This window comes from Pipistrellus hanaki (genome assembly GCF_964339955.1).
Source record: "Pipistrellus hanaki genome assembly, chromosome: 9".
In the NCBI taxonomy this organism is placed as follows: Eukaryota; Metazoa; Chordata; class Mammalia; order Chiroptera; family Vespertilionidae; genus Pipistrellus; species Pipistrellus hanaki.
In genome coordinates this window covers 74,318,226-74,337,508 of record NC_140511.1, presented here as the reverse complement: position 1 = coordinate 74,337,508, position 19,283 = coordinate 74,318,226, and the positions used below count along the sequence as shown (strand labels likewise).

The 19,283-nt window shown below is 37.7% G+C and overlaps 1 protein-coding gene across 1 annotated transcript in view; it reads right to left on the bottom strand.

The window, feature by feature from the left end:
• FBXO3 (F-box protein 3) overlaps nucleotides 1-19,283 on the bottom strand; it is a 33,759-nt gene that overhangs the window by 2,228 nt on the left and 12,248 nt on the right. The window contains exons 4-10 of the mRNA XM_084894574.1: nucleotides 16,396-16,510; nucleotides 14,636-14,840; nucleotides 13,128-13,173; nucleotides 9,552-9,636; nucleotides 8,615-8,737; nucleotides 6,261-6,376; nucleotides 4,844-5,034 (exon numbers count right to left, since the gene is read on the bottom strand). Of these exons, the coding sequence (XP_084750700.1) occupies nucleotides 4,844-5,034; nucleotides 6,261-6,376; nucleotides 8,615-8,737; nucleotides 9,552-9,636; nucleotides 13,128-13,173; nucleotides 14,636-14,840; nucleotides 16,396-16,510 (881 nt within the window). The remainder of the gene's footprint in view (nucleotides 1-4,843; nucleotides 5,035-6,260; nucleotides 6,377-8,614; nucleotides 8,738-9,551; nucleotides 9,637-13,127; nucleotides 13,174-14,635; nucleotides 14,841-16,395; nucleotides 16,511-19,283) is intronic.

The window sequence follows — 19,283 nt, the reverse complement described above, 5'->3', positions numbered from 1 at the left end:
CTGATCCCCTTTATTCTGATTACTCTCCAGTGCACATGTTACTACTTGACCTAAGTACATGTGTTCATTTGCTAACCTTTGTCTATTCTAACTGGAATGTGAATTCCAAGGCAGAGATTTTTTTTAACCAGCACCTGGTAGGTACTCAGTAAATATTGGTTGAGTGAACGAATTCATTAATGTGGGAGAAATGTATTGTCTTTTAGGATTTGTCCAAGGAATAGTCACTGGAATTTATTATAACACAAACAACAACAATCAAAGATATGTAAATATGATATGAGATAATCGATTACTTTAATCTCTGGATTTTTTTTTTAATCTAGGGAATGAAGACTTTGAAATCCAATAGCAGGTACAAAAGAGACTTGAGAAGAGGGGGAAAAAGGGACTAGGGGAGGAGGAAAGAATTAAAAAGTTATGAAACAATAAATTCAGGTAGTATGGTTATTACCTTAATGAAGAAGAAAACAAAAACGGTTGAAGAAATCAATGTGGCTAAAGAAGAAGAATGCTGATGATCACAAATAAAATTGTATATACACAAACAGCAGATGGAGAGAGGAATGGCACAGACAAAAAAGGAAATAAATCAGCATTAGGCACCTCTAAAGTATCTAAAGACAAACAACAAACCACCTAGACCAGGAAAAGACCAACTAAAAGTATATGTTAAAGTGGCATTCAGAGTATAAAGCAAAAGAAAGGAGTAAGTCCCCCAATTAGTCATATTGTTAAAGGACCCAAAGGAGAACAATTCAATTTCCATATCTAGAAAACTAATATTTGCCCTGGCTGGTGTGATCAGTTGGCTAGTGTCATCCTGTACACCAAAAGGTTGGGGTTTGACTTCTGGTCAGGGCACATGCCAGGTTGTGGGCTCAATCTCTAGTAGGGAGTATGTAGGAGGCAGCCATTCAATGTTTTGCTCTCATATCGATATTTCTCTCTCTCTCTAAAAGTCAAAATCATATTTTAAAAAAGAAAATGAATATTTAAACAGGAAAGGTAAACACAAGTAAACCGCCCCCCCACACACATTGCCTCTTCATGTTGATTAGAAAATAAGTCCAGAATTTTCATTCCTTTTTATTGTTTTCTCATCCCTGATAGAAAAAACAAACAAACATTTTCCTTAAGGCAGGTAAAGATTATATACTATTATTTGTCATTGGAAAGACACTAGAACTCTAAATAAGTAAGAACATAGTTAAGAGAGGGTTGAACATGTAATGAGTTTATTATTGTAATTTTAAATTATAAATTTAAAAATTGTAAACTTTAAAAAAGGAGTGAGTAAATATTATAAAACTTCTCAGTTTTCATTTCTAACATAAATATCAATATAACCCACATAAGCAAGAGTTCTTTGGAGTCCTCACAACTTTCTTTTAATTATAGATGACATACAATATTATATTAGCTTCCGGTATACAACAATGTGATTAGACATTATATATATATACACACACATTATGAAGTGACCACCACAGTGAGTCTATTAACCATTTGTCATCATACATAGTTATTACAATATTATTGATTATATTCTCTATGCTGCACTTGTGACATATTTTATAACTGGCAGTTTGTACTTCTTAATCACTTCACCTTTTTGCTCATTCTTCCACCCCTCACCCCTCTGACTTGTGTATCTATGAGTTTGTGTTTAGTTTTATTTGTTCATTTGTTTTGTTTTTAGATTCTACATATAAGTGGAATTATATGGCATTTGTCTTTCTGTGTCTGACTTATTTCACTTAGCATAATACCCTCTAGGTACATCCATGTTGTTGCAAATGGCAAGGTTCCATTCTTTGTTATTGCTGAGTAATCCTATATAATAAATGGCTAATGTGCAAAAAAACCAAATGGCAGAATGAACAGTTGCTATGATGCACACTGACCATCAATGCAGGAGCTATCCCCTGGTGGTCAGTGTGCTCCCATAAGGGGAGCAGCACTCAGCCAGAAGCCGGCTCATGGCTGGTGAGCACAGAGGCACCTCTGTGGCTGCACTAAAGATGTCCAGCTGATGACTTAGGCCCACTCCGAAGTGGACCTAAGTCATCAGTCAGACATCCCTTAAGGATTCCCGGACTACGAGAGGGCGCAGGCTGGGCTGAGGGACACCACCCCTCCCTTAGTGCATAAATTTTGTGCACTGGACCTCTAGAATGTGTGTGTGTGTGTGTGTGTGTGTGTGTGTGTGTGTACACACACATATTCTTTATCTGTTCGTCTATGGTTGGACACCTAGATTGCTTTCATAGCTTAGTTATTATAAATAACATTGTAAAGAACATACAGGTGCATATATATTTTTTTAATTAGTGTCTTTTATTTTTTTGGGAATTGCTAGGTCATATTGTATAGTTCCGTTTTTAATTTTTTGAGGATTCTCCAATAACTTTTCAAAGCTTAAGGGGGTCATGAGACTGAAAAGTTTGAAATGACTGTCCTTAAGTAAAGACTACTTTATACTCACCCTAACAAACATTTTAAAAAGCCTCAACAGGATCAAGTTGACCCAATAATAGCTACCTGTCTCAATAAATCTCAGCACTCTACATTTTATGTAAGGAACAGTAGCAACTTTAGGACAGGAGCATTTTCAGAGATAGATAAAAGATTTTATAACAATAAAATAAGCACTTCATTAAAAAGATGGCACAATCCTAAGTATATTTGCACATAATTGTAGAGCTTCAAAATACATGAAGCAAACCTGATAGAATTAAAGAGAAGTAGACAAAACTTAATTATAATTGGAAATCACAACAATCATCTCTCAGAGAATAAAGACAAAAAAAAAATCAGTAAATATATAAAAGACTTGAAAAACAATCAACCAGTTCAATTGTCATTTATAGAATAATATTCCCCCAAATAACAGAATATACATTCTTTTCAAATACACAAGTATTTACCAAGATAGACCATAATTCTGGGCCATAAAACAATTACACACCATGAGTTCTGTAAACATAACAAAATTAGAAATCAACAACCCAAAGATAACTGGAAAATCTCCAAATGTTTGGAAATTAACACATTTCTAGAAAAATCATTGATCAAAACTAAATTATAAGAAAATCTGAGAATATTTGAACCAAATGTTAATGAAAACATAACGTCAGAATTTATGAAGAGTAGCTAAAACAATGCTTACAGAGAAGGTCTAAAATCAATAATTTAAACTTCTATCTTAAGAAGCTGGGGAGGGGGGGGAAATCAATGAAAATAGAAATGAGTAAACAATAGAGAAAATCAATGAAGTAAAAAATTGTTCCTTTAAGTGATCAATAAAAGTGATAACCCCCTAGCTAACCTGATGAATAAATGATATAAATTACCAATATGAAGAACAAAAGAGGACATATGACTATAGTTTTTGCAGCCATTAAAAGAATTATCAATATTGTAGGTAACTTTATGCTAATTAATTCAGCATTTAGACAAAATGGACAAATTCCTTAAAAGACACAAATTAGCCAAAGTAGACAAGAAACAGAAAATATGAATATTAAAGAAATTCATATTTTAAAACTTTTGCACAAAGCAAATTCCAGCCCCAGATGACTTCACCGATAAATCATATAAAACATTTAAGGATAATAACAACCTCATACAGAACTTGGGCTGGTCCAAATGGAAGACTGCCATCAGCAGCAAACGCCTAGTACTGGAAATAAACAGTAGAAAGCACGCCTCCACTGGATGGGAGGCTCAACTTCACTTCCAAACCCAGCCTCTAGACTGTTTCCACAGACATGACACAGGTATCATGGCCTAAGTCTCATCATCATCCTTCTTTCTATAAATTGGAGCTGTGAATGTGTCAACTCTGGGTCAGCTTCATAGCATGTCCATCTTCTCAGACTTAGGTTAGCGCCTCCCCTCAGGGTCATCCCTGAGGGTTTTGGTGAGCATTTGATGCCTACAACTCAATTATATTCTGGGTATATAATTCACATTTTATCCCTATCATATAACTAGAGCCTCATAATTGTCTGTAATCATTTTGTAGCCTGTAAGCTTGGGGTTACTGCTAAACCTGCTTGAAGGTAACCCTAAAAATGAGATTTAAAAAATATACCTAGCTGACTTAGGAAATGATCCCAAAGAGAGACTACTAAAAGTACAAGTCTACCCATTAAATCCTTTGTAATAATTTCTATAGGATATTTGTATTATTTTACAAAATGGGAGTTTTAGCAAAAACACTGTAAGAAAATTGTTTTCCCTGTCTTAATGAAATAAAAGAAAGCAGATGTTAACTAGTCTAGTGTGTTTCCCATTAGGTAACAGACATTTAAAACGAATAATTACTCTACAGAATACTAATGGTAGACTCATGTCATTATACATCTGTCCAAACCCACAGAACATACAACAGTAAGAGTGAGCCCTAATGTAACTTGTGGACTTCGGGTGATAATGATGTGTCAGTGTACGTTCCATAGTGTGACACTGGCACCGCTCTGGTGGGAAATATGGTGTGGGGAGAGGGGGTATGTGGGAAATTTCTGTATCTTCTGCTCAATGTTTCTGTGAATCTAAAACTGCTCTAAAAAATAAAGCTATTAAAAACAAACTAATAAACAAAACCAGGTAACAGCAGAGTTTCTCTGACTGAAGAGTACAGAGCCTCGCTTCCTTCTGGTCTGCCTCCCCCCACATGTTCACATGTCTCCCCCACCCCAAGGTACTTCCCTCAAAATTCCTAGGGTTCTCTGGAACACAATTTATAAACTATTTGTCTGGCTAATCAACAAAGACCTTCTGTGGAGTCAATTCTAAAAAGTTACGTAAATCAGCACCAGAGGAAAATTTAACCTACCAATCGAGCTATAGACACCCTGAATGTCGGACATGCCATATGGAACCGGGGAATGGCGACATTAAAGATCTTGTCTTTAAAGTAAAGGAAGTGGAAAGTGTAATATCCTTCCATATATCCCGATGTTGTAGAGAACGTGGTACAGCTTGTGTATTCATATACCCGACCGGGGCTGATGATCGGAAATTCACCTGCAGAGAAAGTAGTAACCATTAATTAAAGCATAAAATCCAGTTCTCCGTCACAGCAAATGAGATATGTCCTCCGTGGGAGTGTGTAAAGTATGTTAAAGTAAATGCACAATTCCAAACAAAATCTAAAAGGAAACACAACAAAATGTTAATAGTGATGGTATGACGAGTGTTTTGGCTTTTTATGTAATCCCTCTAATTCTCTATAGCGGCGTGTGGGCGGGGTGGGGGAATTCTAGGAGAATAAAGCAAAATAAGAAAGGAATAGTTTCTTTTTCAAAATTCTTTGAAACGTTTTAGACACCATCTTTAAGATATGGGTAATAAGTGTCACAGACACTAGTTTAAACAGTGATAAGGATAATCTAAATGTTTAAAAGTAGCAACAGGCTAAAACATCAAATTCTGAGCATGCAGCTTAAGCATTTAGCCCAGACAAACTGGCAGTCACAAAGGAGAGTTCTTACTCGAAGGGACCAAATTATTGAAAAAGAAATACAGCTTTAATACAATTGTTTAGCACTAGATCCCCCAAACAATTCAGGAAAAATTCCTTAAACAAACATGCAGAACATGGCTTTATTCATGTCAATAAAATAGAATAACTTTAATCTAAACTGAATTTGGTACATGCTTAGGTCCGATATCAGAAGTGCACAGCTTAAATAATGTTATTTTTCTGAAGCACAATACAAAATCTGAAGAATCTAAAGGTTCAGAAACTTAAGATAATTATAATGTCAATGGAAATCAAGCTAGAGATGATTGAAATCCACAAACAAAAAAAAAGCTGTTATTAATTTTAACATTTCTCCCCTAAATTTCAAAAGATGACAAATATAAAATTTATTTTCTCTTTCTGCTCTCTGCCTACAGAATATTACAATGAATAATTATTCAGAGGGAAAGAAAAGAACTTAAGAAGGAAAAGCAAGGAACCCAGGTGATTCACAGAATGTCAACTCAATCCCTTGCAATAATTTTAGAAAAGTTCTGTTTAAGATTCTAAACTGATAGAATAATAACATTTATACGTTATATTTATGAAGCAAGGTATTGTAGTTAGGAGAAGCCCAGAATCTATGACACCTTTCATGCTGTAAACACAGCTATCAAAAAGATGCAGTCATATCCATATCCACCAACTATATCATGCATTTCTAAGCTGCGCTCTCCAAAAGGTCTTAGATGCTACTAATATATAAACCAAATCCTGAGTTACATACCAACTACTCCAGGTCCCTGAACTTCTTCTACATCACCTTTAGCATTCGTTATTCTCCAATAGCGACTGTCCAACTGACAAGCCTTCTCAGGAAGTGCATCCTTTGACATTTCAATCCTGGAGAAGGAAATGGGGTGGTAGAGACACAAATCAGGCCTTTTTTTTTGTTTGTTTCTTTTGCTTAAGAGCTACATCCTTTGGGTTAAGAACATAAAGGGAATTTCCAAAATTGCAAAATCTTCGTTCACCATCTATTTCCGGAAGTTCTCAAAGCTATCGGCCTGATTAGCTAACTCTCTCATGGGAATGCTCTCATGCAACTCCCGCATCTGATTTCAGTGAGGATCAACAATAGAAAGGGCGACATAAAAATTCACAAACCCCGTGCTTACAACACTCTTGTTCAAATAAAGATCAGTATGGGAAACACTTTCTAGAATACAGGGCCATGAAAAACTTCCGTTCTAAGAAAATGACAGGCTTTTATTCACTACAGGGCTATGCGGCCCATTTCCCTTTCTCCATTAGCTTCTACAAAGCTCAGAGCGAAATGTCACTGCTCAGTTACTAGCATCACCTTGACCCTGCTTCCCAATACTACCCGTGCTTCCCCGAAAATAAGACATCCTCCGAAAATAAGACCTAGGCATGGAAAGAGAAGACATCCCCTGAAAATAAGACCTAGTGCAACTTGGGGAGAAAAAATTAATATGAGACACTGTCTTCTTTTCGGGGACACAGGGTAGTATCTCTCCCTTCCTCCGGGAATCTGCTGCCTCTTGTTTTCATTTTGAGTACCCTATCAGAATATATATCATTAATTAAGCATGTCTCAGTCCTAGGCAAGATCTAAATTAAACAACAAACATCTGTGCATGTGTAACTAGACACGTCAAAGGCTACATACAATACTAAAATTCTACGATGCTCCTGGGAAGTATACATCCCCCTATATAACATCATAAAGTATATAAAATATATCTAAAGACAAAGTATCCGTAGTCCCTTCGATCAATGAGTTGTCTTCATGTCACGGCAGAGAATACTTCTAATTAAAGTGAATTTAATATTTTTTATTTCACCAAATCCAGGGCTTAACACCCTGTTTGATATCCAGGCAGCACTCAATAAGTATATACTAGACTTTTAATTGAATAGACACAGACCAGGTTAAATATAAAAAGCATGGTATTACCTTGGGCAATTTGATAGCTTTCCAAAAACATTACAAAACTCTAATTCTGACCTTTCCATATGATTACAACTTAGTGGCCCACCTTGAAAAGTGCCTGGCACGATATTTGTATTTACGAGGAACAACTTAGGGGTTAATATAAACTCAAGGTATTTTATAAACTATATTGTACTCACTCTTCCCATAAACAGCCTGAAGTGACCTTTGAAAATGGTTAATTATTCACTTGACCCAGAAAACCCCACAAAATCATGCAAATCAAGAGGTTAAAATTTTCGTATTCATTTTAACAATACTCGTGAAACTGCTCATGCCACCAACGGCACGCATATCTTAAAAGCCACCAACTATCTGAAGAATGTCGCTTTACAGAAGCAGTGTGCGCCATTCCGTCATTACAATGGTGGGGTTGGGAGGTGTGCCCAGGCCAAACAGTGGGGCTGGACACAGGGTCCATGGCCGAGAAGTGCTGAATTTTGCTATCCATGCTTAACAATGCATAAGTTATGCTGAACGTAAGGGTGTAATAACTGTAGATTCTCTGGTCACTGAGCACATCCAGGTTCGTGGAGTAGGGTTTACAGCGCTTGTGGGAGGATTCATCACTCATCAGCTCTCCCTGCCACATCGAGATGATCCCACTGAAAAAGGGTAGCTTGTTCCTAAACCAGAAAAATAGCCCAGAGGACACTGGAGAAAAACTTATGGCCCCAGAGTAAATTCAGCATCAATAAATACAAATAGCCAAAACCGGTTTGGCTCAGTGGATAGATCATCGGCCTGCGGACTGAAAGGTCCTGGGTTCGATTCCGATCAAGGGCATGTACCGTGGTTGTAGGCACATTCCCAGTGGGGGGTGTAGGAGGCAGCTGATCGATGTTTCTCTCTCATCGGTGTTTCTAACTCTCTATCCCTCTTTCTTCTTCTCTGTAAAAAATCAATAAAATATATTTTTTAAAAATAAATACAAATAAAAGTAAAGGCAGGGAAGAAACCTGACTATACTGTACAAAACTTTGTTACCCACCTTCCTCTGTATCAGCAAGAAGCTGCCTTTCAAAATATGTTTTACATTTTCTATCAAATGGGGCAGTAATAACAACACTTCCAGAGGCCATAGCCCATGCCTCGCTGGAAGGTGACCCATCTAACCGTCTCACCTGATTCGGTATGTGAAGAAATAGTGGGGTGGATGTACAGAGCTAAGTTCTGGCAGAAACGACGTGGAAACTGAAACTGTAATATCTCCAGTTGTTGCTACACACTCCGGATCATGAACATATCTAGGTAAATAAAAAAAATTAAACCTTTTTTAGTCAACTGACCTCAATTCTAGAAGATAAAAGGTTTAAAGATACAATGCAAAATAGCTTCGAGTTCACTTTAGGGTTGAAAATTTAAATCACATTTGAGATCTTAAAGGTATAGTCCTATTAAGCTTAGAAGAAAACTAGAAGTTATAAGCAAACCAGAAAGCTCTGAAGACTCCGGATCAGCGATGGGCCAGTAAAGTAATTTACTTAGAAACTAAAAAGAGTCTGTCCCCATTTTCAGAGCTGAGGAAATTCAGGGGACCAGCTATACTTGCAAACAGTGGTTCTGATCATAAAAATGTGTTAGTATATTATCATAGGGGTCTCTAATGTATACTTAATCTATCATTTCTGCCAACAGGTTACTATAAACCAATATTATCTCTAATACTATCTATAATATCTGGATGCTCCACTTAGAGATAACAAATATTTGCTAGGAGTTAACAGCTACTAACTTACTATTCATACTAAATCCACTAACTGGTAAACAGCTTTTTTTTTTTTTTTTTTTTTTTTTTTTTTTTCTAAAAAGAAGCTATATAATTACTAAAAAGCCATAACTTTTATACCAAATCAGTTTTTCCTTTTGAGTCTTCAAAGTAAGAAAAATACTGGCTGTTCAAGTGTTTGGATGTTTTGGCCTTAAAATGAGAAGAGAATAGATTTATGATGATGAGAGGTTCGGTTATTAATCTTCCTGGGAAACTTCATCTTATGATCTGTAACTGGTGATTTTCGCTTATTACAATCATTCCATCCCAAAAAGCCCCACGTGAGATACCTGAAGATTTGGTCTCTGATGATAGGGAAGCCACCTGACACAACACTGTTGACATAAGAAGTAAACCAGTCAGTAAAAGTAGCACCTGTGAACCAGAAAGGGGGAAAGGACAAATCGCGTTTGTAAAATCCATGCAGGAAACAAGGAAACAATTGTCATTTCTCTTCGTGTAAGGTGTGATGCCAAACCCAGAAACATTTATAGATATGATTCCACTAGTCCTTTATCAGGACAATGTCTAGTCTCATTTCTATCCCCCTTCTTCCTAACAACCTTGCTAGAAAATCCTCCAAAGTACTAACTTCAAAGTACTTTTCACACTTGTAATCAAATAACAGATTCCTTTACTTTGTTCTGGTACAGGAATGAAAAGCTTTCTGTATGTAATTCCTTGAACAAGGAAGACATGGCTACATCTAGGAAAAAACTACAGGAACAATATCAGCGCCTATCCTCAAACAATCAGGGAATGCCCTGGCTCCAGGTACATACTGACTCAGGCTCAGTCTGGACATCTAACAGGAGTTATGGGCTCAGACCAATCCCAAAGTAGTTCAGGTGTGCTACTGCAGATCGAAACGCACAGCAGGCCTCCATATTCTCAGTGAGCAGCTCGAAGCGGAAAAGAATGACTGGAACAGTCCAGTCTAGACCATATATGATATATCTGATCTAGTGATTGGGTCAGTAACAAACATTTACATAAATTATGCCTGCCCCTTCTAGTTAATACAGCATAACTTTCTCAGATCCCCTTACTGTTAACACATTTCAGTGACTAGTGTACATTAGTCCCTTAACCAGTGATGCCAATGCATTTCTCTGTAATCTTATTTTTATCAACCCAGTTCCTATCTTTCCCCATGCTAAATGTCAGATGCTAAATTTACAGCATTTACTTCACATTCTGCTTTGAGAATGATAAAAGATACGATTTGAGGGTACATAGCTGTAAAGTTTTAAAGGCATCAACTGGGAGAAAGTACACTACAGTAGCTGGTTCTTAATGTCTATAAATGGCCCAGTCTAACTCCCTATTTATTAAATGTTATTATATTCAAAATGACACTGATCATCTGTTTACTTGGAGCAAGATATTAAAAAGCCTATCTTTAATGACATTAAAGAAGGCATTACAATTCAAAGAAGGTACAATTTTATGTCATGAGAACTAGTCATTTTCCTTAGAGTTTTAAAGTCATTTTTCATATTTCATGGTTTACATAAAAAAAAAAAAAGAAATTGGTGTAGTATATTTCAATGTACCTCAATTTATTATAATACATATTAGAACAAAGTGTGTTCTTTAAAATGAGGACAGTTTCCTTTGTATTCCTTACTCCTAAACAAATTTGAACTGAATATAGAATTCAGTTTTCTTAAATACCTATTAATAATGCACTGAAGCCGAAACCGTTTGTCTCAGTGGAGGAAGGGGTCTTCAAACTACGGCCCGCGGGCCACATGCGGCCTGCAGAGGAGTCTGATCCAGCCCGCCAGGTTTTTTGGGCAGTGAGCGCAGCCAAGGTGTTACAATAGGAATTAGTAGTTCATATAGTCCGGCCCTCCAGCTCTCTGAGGGACCGTGATCTGGCCCCCACTTTAAAAAGTTTGAGGACCCCTGGGATAGAGCATCTGCCTGTGAACTGAAAGGTCCCAGGTTTGATTCCGGTCAAGAGCATGTACTTTGGTTGCGGACACATTCCGGGTAGGGGGTGTGCAGGAGGCAGCTGATCGATGTTTTGATGATTCTAACTCTCTATCCCTCTCCCTTCCTCTCTGTAAAAAAATCAATAAAACATATTTTAAAATATAATGCACTGAAGTGCTTGCTTCGCAGCACATGTACTAAAACTGGAATGATACAGAGGAGATTGGCATGGCCCCTGTGCAAGGATGACACACAAATTCGTGAAGCGTTCCATATTTAAAAAAAAAGACAAAAAAACAACGCACTGGACTCCAGGAGATTCCATCTTATGTTTTACTAAAAATCCCAAGACTGTCAAACCTAGATGACCCAGATGTAATTTCTGTGTTCCAAGGTAGTCTACCTTTTAGAGTCAGCCTGCATCTTGAGTTTCTCGGGTAGCTCTGGGGCTTTATCGAGGCAGCCTGAAGGAAACTGCTTTCTCATCTTCCCTCCCAGCACTAACTTCCCATCTCATCTCAAATCTCTCGCTTTGCTCTCCCTTCCAGGGGAAACCCCAGCCACCAGAACAGTGTTCTCAGACTCAGGATTCTGCTGCAGGGGCGGGTCTCCCAGCCCGGGTCAGACCCGCACCACACCGAGAGCAAGAAGCCCCAGGAGCCTGGCAGGCGGCTTCCCTCAGGATCCAGGCAGCCGTTAGTGTGTAAGCTCAGCAGCACCACGCACCAGAGCATGGTGATCACCTCTGAGGGTACGTGCCACGCGAAGATGCCAAAGAGGGCAAGGAGCAGGAGCAAAACCCGGCAAGCACTACACTTAGAAACCACAGACCACATGAGTCAGGGTGAGAGACAGCCAGGGACTGAGTGTCAAAGCTTTTTATAACTTTCTACGTAGGAGTGAGAGCTTGATATTGTGAAGTGAGCCACAAAATCTAGAATATGCCGCAGTATAGACTCTGTTCAAGCTTCCAATTAGGAGAAATAATTAAACACAGACGCCTTAGCTTGCAAGGCCCCTTTACTACTGGTCTATGGGGATGTTTGACATGGGCCAGGAGTACCTTTAAAAAGCTGAGTGGGTAGTCAGCAAGCTTCTCTTAAGTGAGCAAAATTTAAGCAAAACAAGACTAACTGAATAGCAAAGAGGTGAGCAGCACTTGCATACAAATTAAATTTCTCAAATCCTGTGAGAAATACCCGTGTAAGGCCTAGAAAAGCTAGTTGTACCAAAGAGTTCATGAAGCCCATTTTATACTGGTTTTCAAAGACTGCTCTTTGGAGGTATCTACTGTTATTTAACAGTATTTTACTACGGCATCGGCACCGAAAGAGAACAGGTGCTGTCCTGGCCAGTGTAGCTCAGTTGATAGCATCCCATGCACCAAAAGGTTGCCGGTTTGATTCCCAGTCAGGGCACAGGCCTGGGTGGTGGGCTTGGTTCCCAGTAAGGGGCGAGCAGGAGGTAGCCCCTCGATGTTCGTTCTCACATTGATGTTTCTCTCTCTCCCTCTCCCTCTAAAAACCAATTAAAAAAATTTTTTTTTAAATGCAACATTAAAAAAAAGAAAGTACAAAGTAATTTTATATATCTACATCTCTAATTATGTATTAATATGAGTGATGGAAAATACATGTGCATGTAAGGGAACTATATACTTACTCATATTAATTCTATACATTTTAGTGTTCTATAATAGAGTCCTAGAGCACAAGATTATATAGGGCATGGCTTTTTTCCAAATAGAAACCAAATTCAAATAAAGTATAAGGGCTATTCTAACGAGTGCCTAGATATGGTACTTTTTAAACCAGCAAGCCTTAAGAAATACAAGTATAAAATTGTCAGCTGGCTAAGTAACTAAAAAGTTTCTACCAATTTAATATTTTTGACAAAAGGAAAAAATAAAACTTTTTTTCTCCTACCTATGATAAACATGTCAATAGCAGCTGGATTCCGAGCCATTTGGTCCTAGATGAGAAAAATAATATTTTAATTAAGAAAAATACTCTCCACCATGTGTTTTGTTTTGAATAAATTCACAATTTTTTTATTAAAAACTAATAAAAAATGAGATAGGCCTGTACTCCCCAAAGAGTCCAAGGCAAGAGGAATCACCTTATATTAACTAGGTTCTGAGAAAGAAAGAAGGAAAAAAAGAATAAGAAAAATACATTTTCTTAATTTCCCATTGTTCATTATTTGTACTCTTCCCTGAAGAAAAGGCAAAACAGATATAAAATAACTTAAGTGCTCCAACCAAATTCTTGGACATTCCTCACACTTGTCAGCTTCTGCTTCATGATTTCTATATTTAGGTTCTTTCTAAAAAGCCCCATTAAATGCTTATATACTGCTATTACTGTGACAATGAACCAAAAAAACTGTCCTTTAGGAAAAGAGTTAGGAAGTTAAGGTAAAAAGAAATACAGCTACTATCCTAGGAGAAAAGGCTTTGGATTCAATCAAGAAACCTGAAGATTCTAGGTTAGTCGCTTTTCTCTATAAAGAGATCAAGCCATCATCCTATAGCCTTACAGAGGCATCAAGTCAAAAATGAGGTAAAAGATGTGAAAATGCTTAGAAAAATGAAAAGCTTTGAAGGCTCTTGAAATATTTTAAATGTTTTATGGAGTCACATATCTCAGATAACTATAAAAAGTATTTAAGTTTCTCTTTTAAGTTAAAAGTTCACAGCTAAGTAAAAATGAAAGCAGAAGTTGTTACTAAGAAATTAATGAAAACTGCAGAAATAAGACAAACAAAATACTAAAATCATAACAAAAGTCTTCTAAAAAGGAGCTTCATTTTTCAACAACCAAAGACCTACTGAAGAGTTTAAAAAGTTCCTATTGCGCCCTAACCGGTTTGGCTCAGTGGATAGAGCGTCCGTCTGCGGACTGAAGGGTCCCAGGTTCGATTCCAGTCAAGGGCAGGTACCTTGGTTGCAGGCACATCCCTGGTAGGGAGTGTGCAGGAGGCAGCTGATGGATGTTTCTCTGTCATCGATGTTCCTAACTCTCTATCCTCTCTCTTCCTCTCTGTAAAAAATCAATAAAATATATATTATATATAAAAAAAAGTTCCCACTGCCCTTGGATCAAATGATGCTCAAAAGCTAAAATTTTAAAGTTAGAAATGTAGTATATTAAAATGAATTACTTCAACAAAAAGCTCATTCGTTTTCCTTAAGCTTAAAATGCCCTCACACAAGTCACAGCTTCGTGTCTGCATGAACCACAGTTTGCACTGTTTGTCCGCTGGTAACATTTCCTTTTGGCATCTCCAGCCACTGTGTCTGGTTAGCTAGGTCTATAATTAAATTGCATAATGCCCTACACCCACTCCACAACCCCGAAAATTCCCAATGCTCACAGTTGTACGCTCCTCAGAACACACCTTAAAGCCACACTTACGCACACTTCCTACTTACTGGGCATTGGTAGAAAACTTCATTCTTGTTTCGGCCCTCTGCGGCTTCCACTGCTATGTACTGACTCAACCCGGTGTGTATGCAGAAGGTCAGCGGGAGACAGTATTTCAGTCCCTGTCTCTGCTGAAAGCCTCCAGCGGCCGTGTCCACGTCTAACAAGTCTTCCGAACGATAGTGATTGGACAGCGCCATGCTTCCCAACAACCTGAGAAGACACTCAAAAGTTTAATCCATTGCAGTGCCAAACACACACCTGTGCTTCATCTTCATGAATAATAATTTCACACTGACAGCTTTAGAAGAACTAGTTAACATGTTGATTCTAAACCGGAAATGCCCAAAACACTATAACTTATACATTACAGCCAAACTCTTGAGGGGAAAGATTGATTTAAATTAAAATCCTAAATGTCTAAAATGTGTGTCAGCTTTATAAAAAAAAAAAATAGTTTTATTGCATTCTGGAACCTATCTTGCTATGATAAACTGATTTGCTTATGTTTTGCTATATATATACCTGTATGACTAATTTAATGTTTCAAGGGATAAATTCTCTGATGCCTTTATGTTGTTACAACCTTTAGCTTACTCTATCCTACTAGGCAGTATACATGTTAATCAGCCTAAACATTAACCACATTTCATTAGCTTGGAATGCATGGGATCTAAATTCATCTCACTGCATGTGCAGGAGAGTAACTCATGTGGGTCCTTGATGAGATTCCTATCCCACATCCCACCACTGGGCAGGGGATAGATAGAAATTCGTGTTGAAATGCATAGCCTTCTTGTCATGTCATTTCTGGGCAGCTCTTTTAATAAAATTCTCTAATTATAGGCTATGCTCTTGAAGTGTGACAGTTTTTCAATTCTGTCAAATTTCAGTTTGATAAGAAACATAGGGGGGGGAAAGCCAATAACTTAGGGTTATCTAGTCCTAACTGCCCATATTGCAGAAATGTACTCAATAAGAGTACATAATGTAGGAGATGATCATACTGAGATTGCAAGGTAGTATTCAGACCTGAAATGGAAACAGAGCCTCATAAAATTCTTCACACACCGAGACATCGTGTTCCAGTAAGAACAATGCAAAGTTCTCCCTGAATTCTTATTGGCATCGCACAAATGCAATGACACTGAAATAGCTTAGTTTCATAAAAAAAAAAAAAAAAAAGAGTAGACTCGTTCAAAGCATATGGTTTTTAAAACCGTGAGTGAATTTGACAGCTGCTAACTACGTGGTCTGCTTTTCTTGAAAGGTTCCTCGATGAATACTTCATCTTTTGAAGTTTAAAATAGGCCATTTAATCATAGACCATGCTTGAATAGGACAAAACTATATGTTTTTTAGTTTAGTACATGTAGTTCTGAACAAGTTATTGTTTTTACATGTATGGCACACAGAATTTGCGCCAAAACAAATGATCTGGCTGTAAACAGGATAAACGCTTGAAGGGTGCTGAACAGTGTCAGCTAAAATGTACCTCCACATGCATTTCCCTCGTGTCGCATTGCCCCACACCCACCCAGACTTCACTTCGTTCTAAGGAGGTGCTGACAAAGACCAGGTTTTCATGAGACACATTTATTTCGGTCAAGTCAAATTCAAGCTGGGGACTTTGTCTTACGGATCGCTACAAGGAAGAAAAGGGAACTCCTATGCTATTTCATCGACTAAGAAACAACTACAGTTTGTTTCTTTTCTTTCTAGGAAATAAGTTGTATCATTAAAAACAATCAAACAGCAAGCGTCTTACCCAGGAACCACTAACTTCTGCCCGTTGTGGATACGATATGAGCATCGATAATCATCAGGAAGTTTGCAACCGATCTGAGCTTCCACAGCATCGAGGTCTTCCTCTCGGGCGCCCTCTGCAAATGCACAAGAAAGCCAATTATGAAGAAACAATAAGCCTTACATCCAAGATGAAATACAGTCTTCCTGCTAGCCAGTGAAACAACCTTAGGGCAAGAGAGTTCTGCCCGAGATGCATTGCTGAAATAGAGGGAAGTAAACTGAAAATTCAGAGGAACTTATCGCTTCAGATTGGCTGACATTTGAAGCCCTGGGCAAGCACATTCAGTAGGGAACACTGGCACTAAGTGAAATATGGAAAGGTATGCGCCAATGAAATCCACAATAATTTTTCACGTTGCAATGCAAACATGAGGGCATATCTCTTTTTTCTTAATCTAGTATGCCCACACTTCTCATTAAAAACAACCTCCAGAAGTTCTCTAAACTGTTGTTGTCCAAAAGTCTTAAAGGAATCTCTTACTGGACTTTGGTGTATGTTCATGCTGCGAGGTGGCCAAGAACTTAAATTCAATTTTGCACGTTGGTAAGCCTGCCGCATATTTTAATTTGAAAAAGTAGGAAATAATCACAAACACCAAGAAAAGAGGTTTTCTTTCGGCAATGGTCCACCAGGTAGTTGGATCAAACCTCTTGGGAGGAACTAGAAAAACCGAACACCACAAAATTGGTTTTAAGGCTTTTGGAAAACCTCCAGGGCAGGGAGACAGGGTCGGGTGAGGGGTCCAGAAGAGAGAAGCCGAGAGGGTAGCCAGGCCTCCAAAGGGGTCACCTCGCCTTTGAGGCAATTGCCAATTCTGGAAGCAAACACGAGGCTGAGTGGCTGAGAGATTGAGCAATGCTTTCAACACTATCACAGGACTGAGAGAATTTTCCAAAATTGATGAAAACACCAAACCACAGATTCAAGAAGCACTATAAACTCCATGGAGAATAATTACAAAGGAAATCACATCTAGACCCACAACTGGAAAACTGTGGCAAATCAAAGACAGAAATTTTCAAAGCAGCCGGAGAATGGGGAAATGCCACGTAAGGAACCTTCAAAGGGACAATAAGACTGACAGCAACATTCACAACAGAAACAGAAGCCGGAAGAATGGCACCTTCAGAGTGCTCAATCAAACAGCTACTGACAAGAATTCTATATCCAGTGAATATATACATCAAAAGTGAAGATGAAATAAATACTTTTTTTAGGCCAAAAAAGATCTGAAAAAATTTAGCAGTAGTGGTCCCTCATTAAACACACACACACACACACACACACACACACACAAAAGGAATTCTCGAGCAGAAGAAAAATTATCCCAGATGGAAGCATGAAGGTGCAAGAAACAATAAAGAGAAACAGAAAAGATTCGTTGTCCAGAAAATGTTAAACATATTAATTTAAAAGAAACTTTTATTAAATAAAAAGAGGGAGTGCAGAATAAAAGTAAGAAGGATGCAAAATAGAAAGACCTACTCAGATGACACAAATAAAAAAACATACAGAAGCAGTATATTTAAATTCAAATATATTAGTAATCACATTAAATATGGAGTAAATAATCTAATTAAAAGAAAGACTGACATCAGATAAACATGATCAAATACAAGAGGCACATCTTAAAGACATAGATAGAGAAAAGAAAGCTAGGATAGCTCCACTAAAATCACACAAACTAGAATTTAAAGCAAATAACATTATTAGAGATAATGGAGGACTTTTTATAATGGCAAAAAGGTTCAATTCACTACACAAATATAATTCTAATTTTGTGTACCTAATAACACAGCTTCAAAATGTAATTTTTAAAATGAAGAAAAGTGGGAAAAGATACATCTATAATCACAGCAGGTGTATTCTTTTTCTAGTGCCACCATATTAGCAGCTTTAAACACTCCTTCATTATTTCACAGTTTCAGTGGGTCAGAAATCTGGGCGTGACTGAACTGGGTCCTCTGCTCAGGCCCCACAAGGCTGAAACCATGGTGTCAACCGGGCTGCTATCTCACCGTCTGCACCTCACGCTTGGGGTCCCCTTCCCAGCTCACTGGTTCCTGGCAGAATTCAGCTCCTAGGAGCCGCCGGCCCTTCCCTATCACCTGGCCTCTCCACACATGCCAGTTTGGGTATTCAAGGCCAACAGGAGAAATATCCAAGCTTCAAATCTCCTTGCAACAAGGGCCCAGATCCTGTTAGGACTTACCTGATTAGTTCAGGTTCACTAGGGATAATTTCCTCAAATCAACAAATTTGGGACTTTAATTACCTCTGCAAAACCCTTTCACCTTTGTCATATAACGTGACCACCCACAGAGCTGAAATAATTATATCCACAGTCTACTCACACACCAGGGGAGACTTTATACCATGCATGTAACAGACTGTGGGAATCATGAGAACTCTCTCAGAACTCTGCCTACTACAGTGAGAAATTTCAACATATCTCTGTTAGTAACTAACAGAATCAGTAGCCCCCCAAATAAATAAGAGTTCAAGATCAAAAGTTTTGCCTAATTTTACAAAAATATGTAAATTTTATGTATGTGTATATGCGTGTGTGTGTGTGTGTGTGTATTGATATGTGTATATCAATGGTAAAATATACACTCTTTTCAGTGTACACAGAACATTTACCAAGATAGATTATACAGAGAACAAATTTCAAATGACTAGAGTCATAGAATATATTCTATAACAGTGGAATTAAAAATAAATTATATTTTAAAAAACTGCTAAAAAAAAAAAAAAGTCCCACATGTTTGAAAATCAAGCCATATATTTCTATATAACCCATGGGTCAAGGAAAAAATCAGAAGATATTTTGAACTGCATGTTAA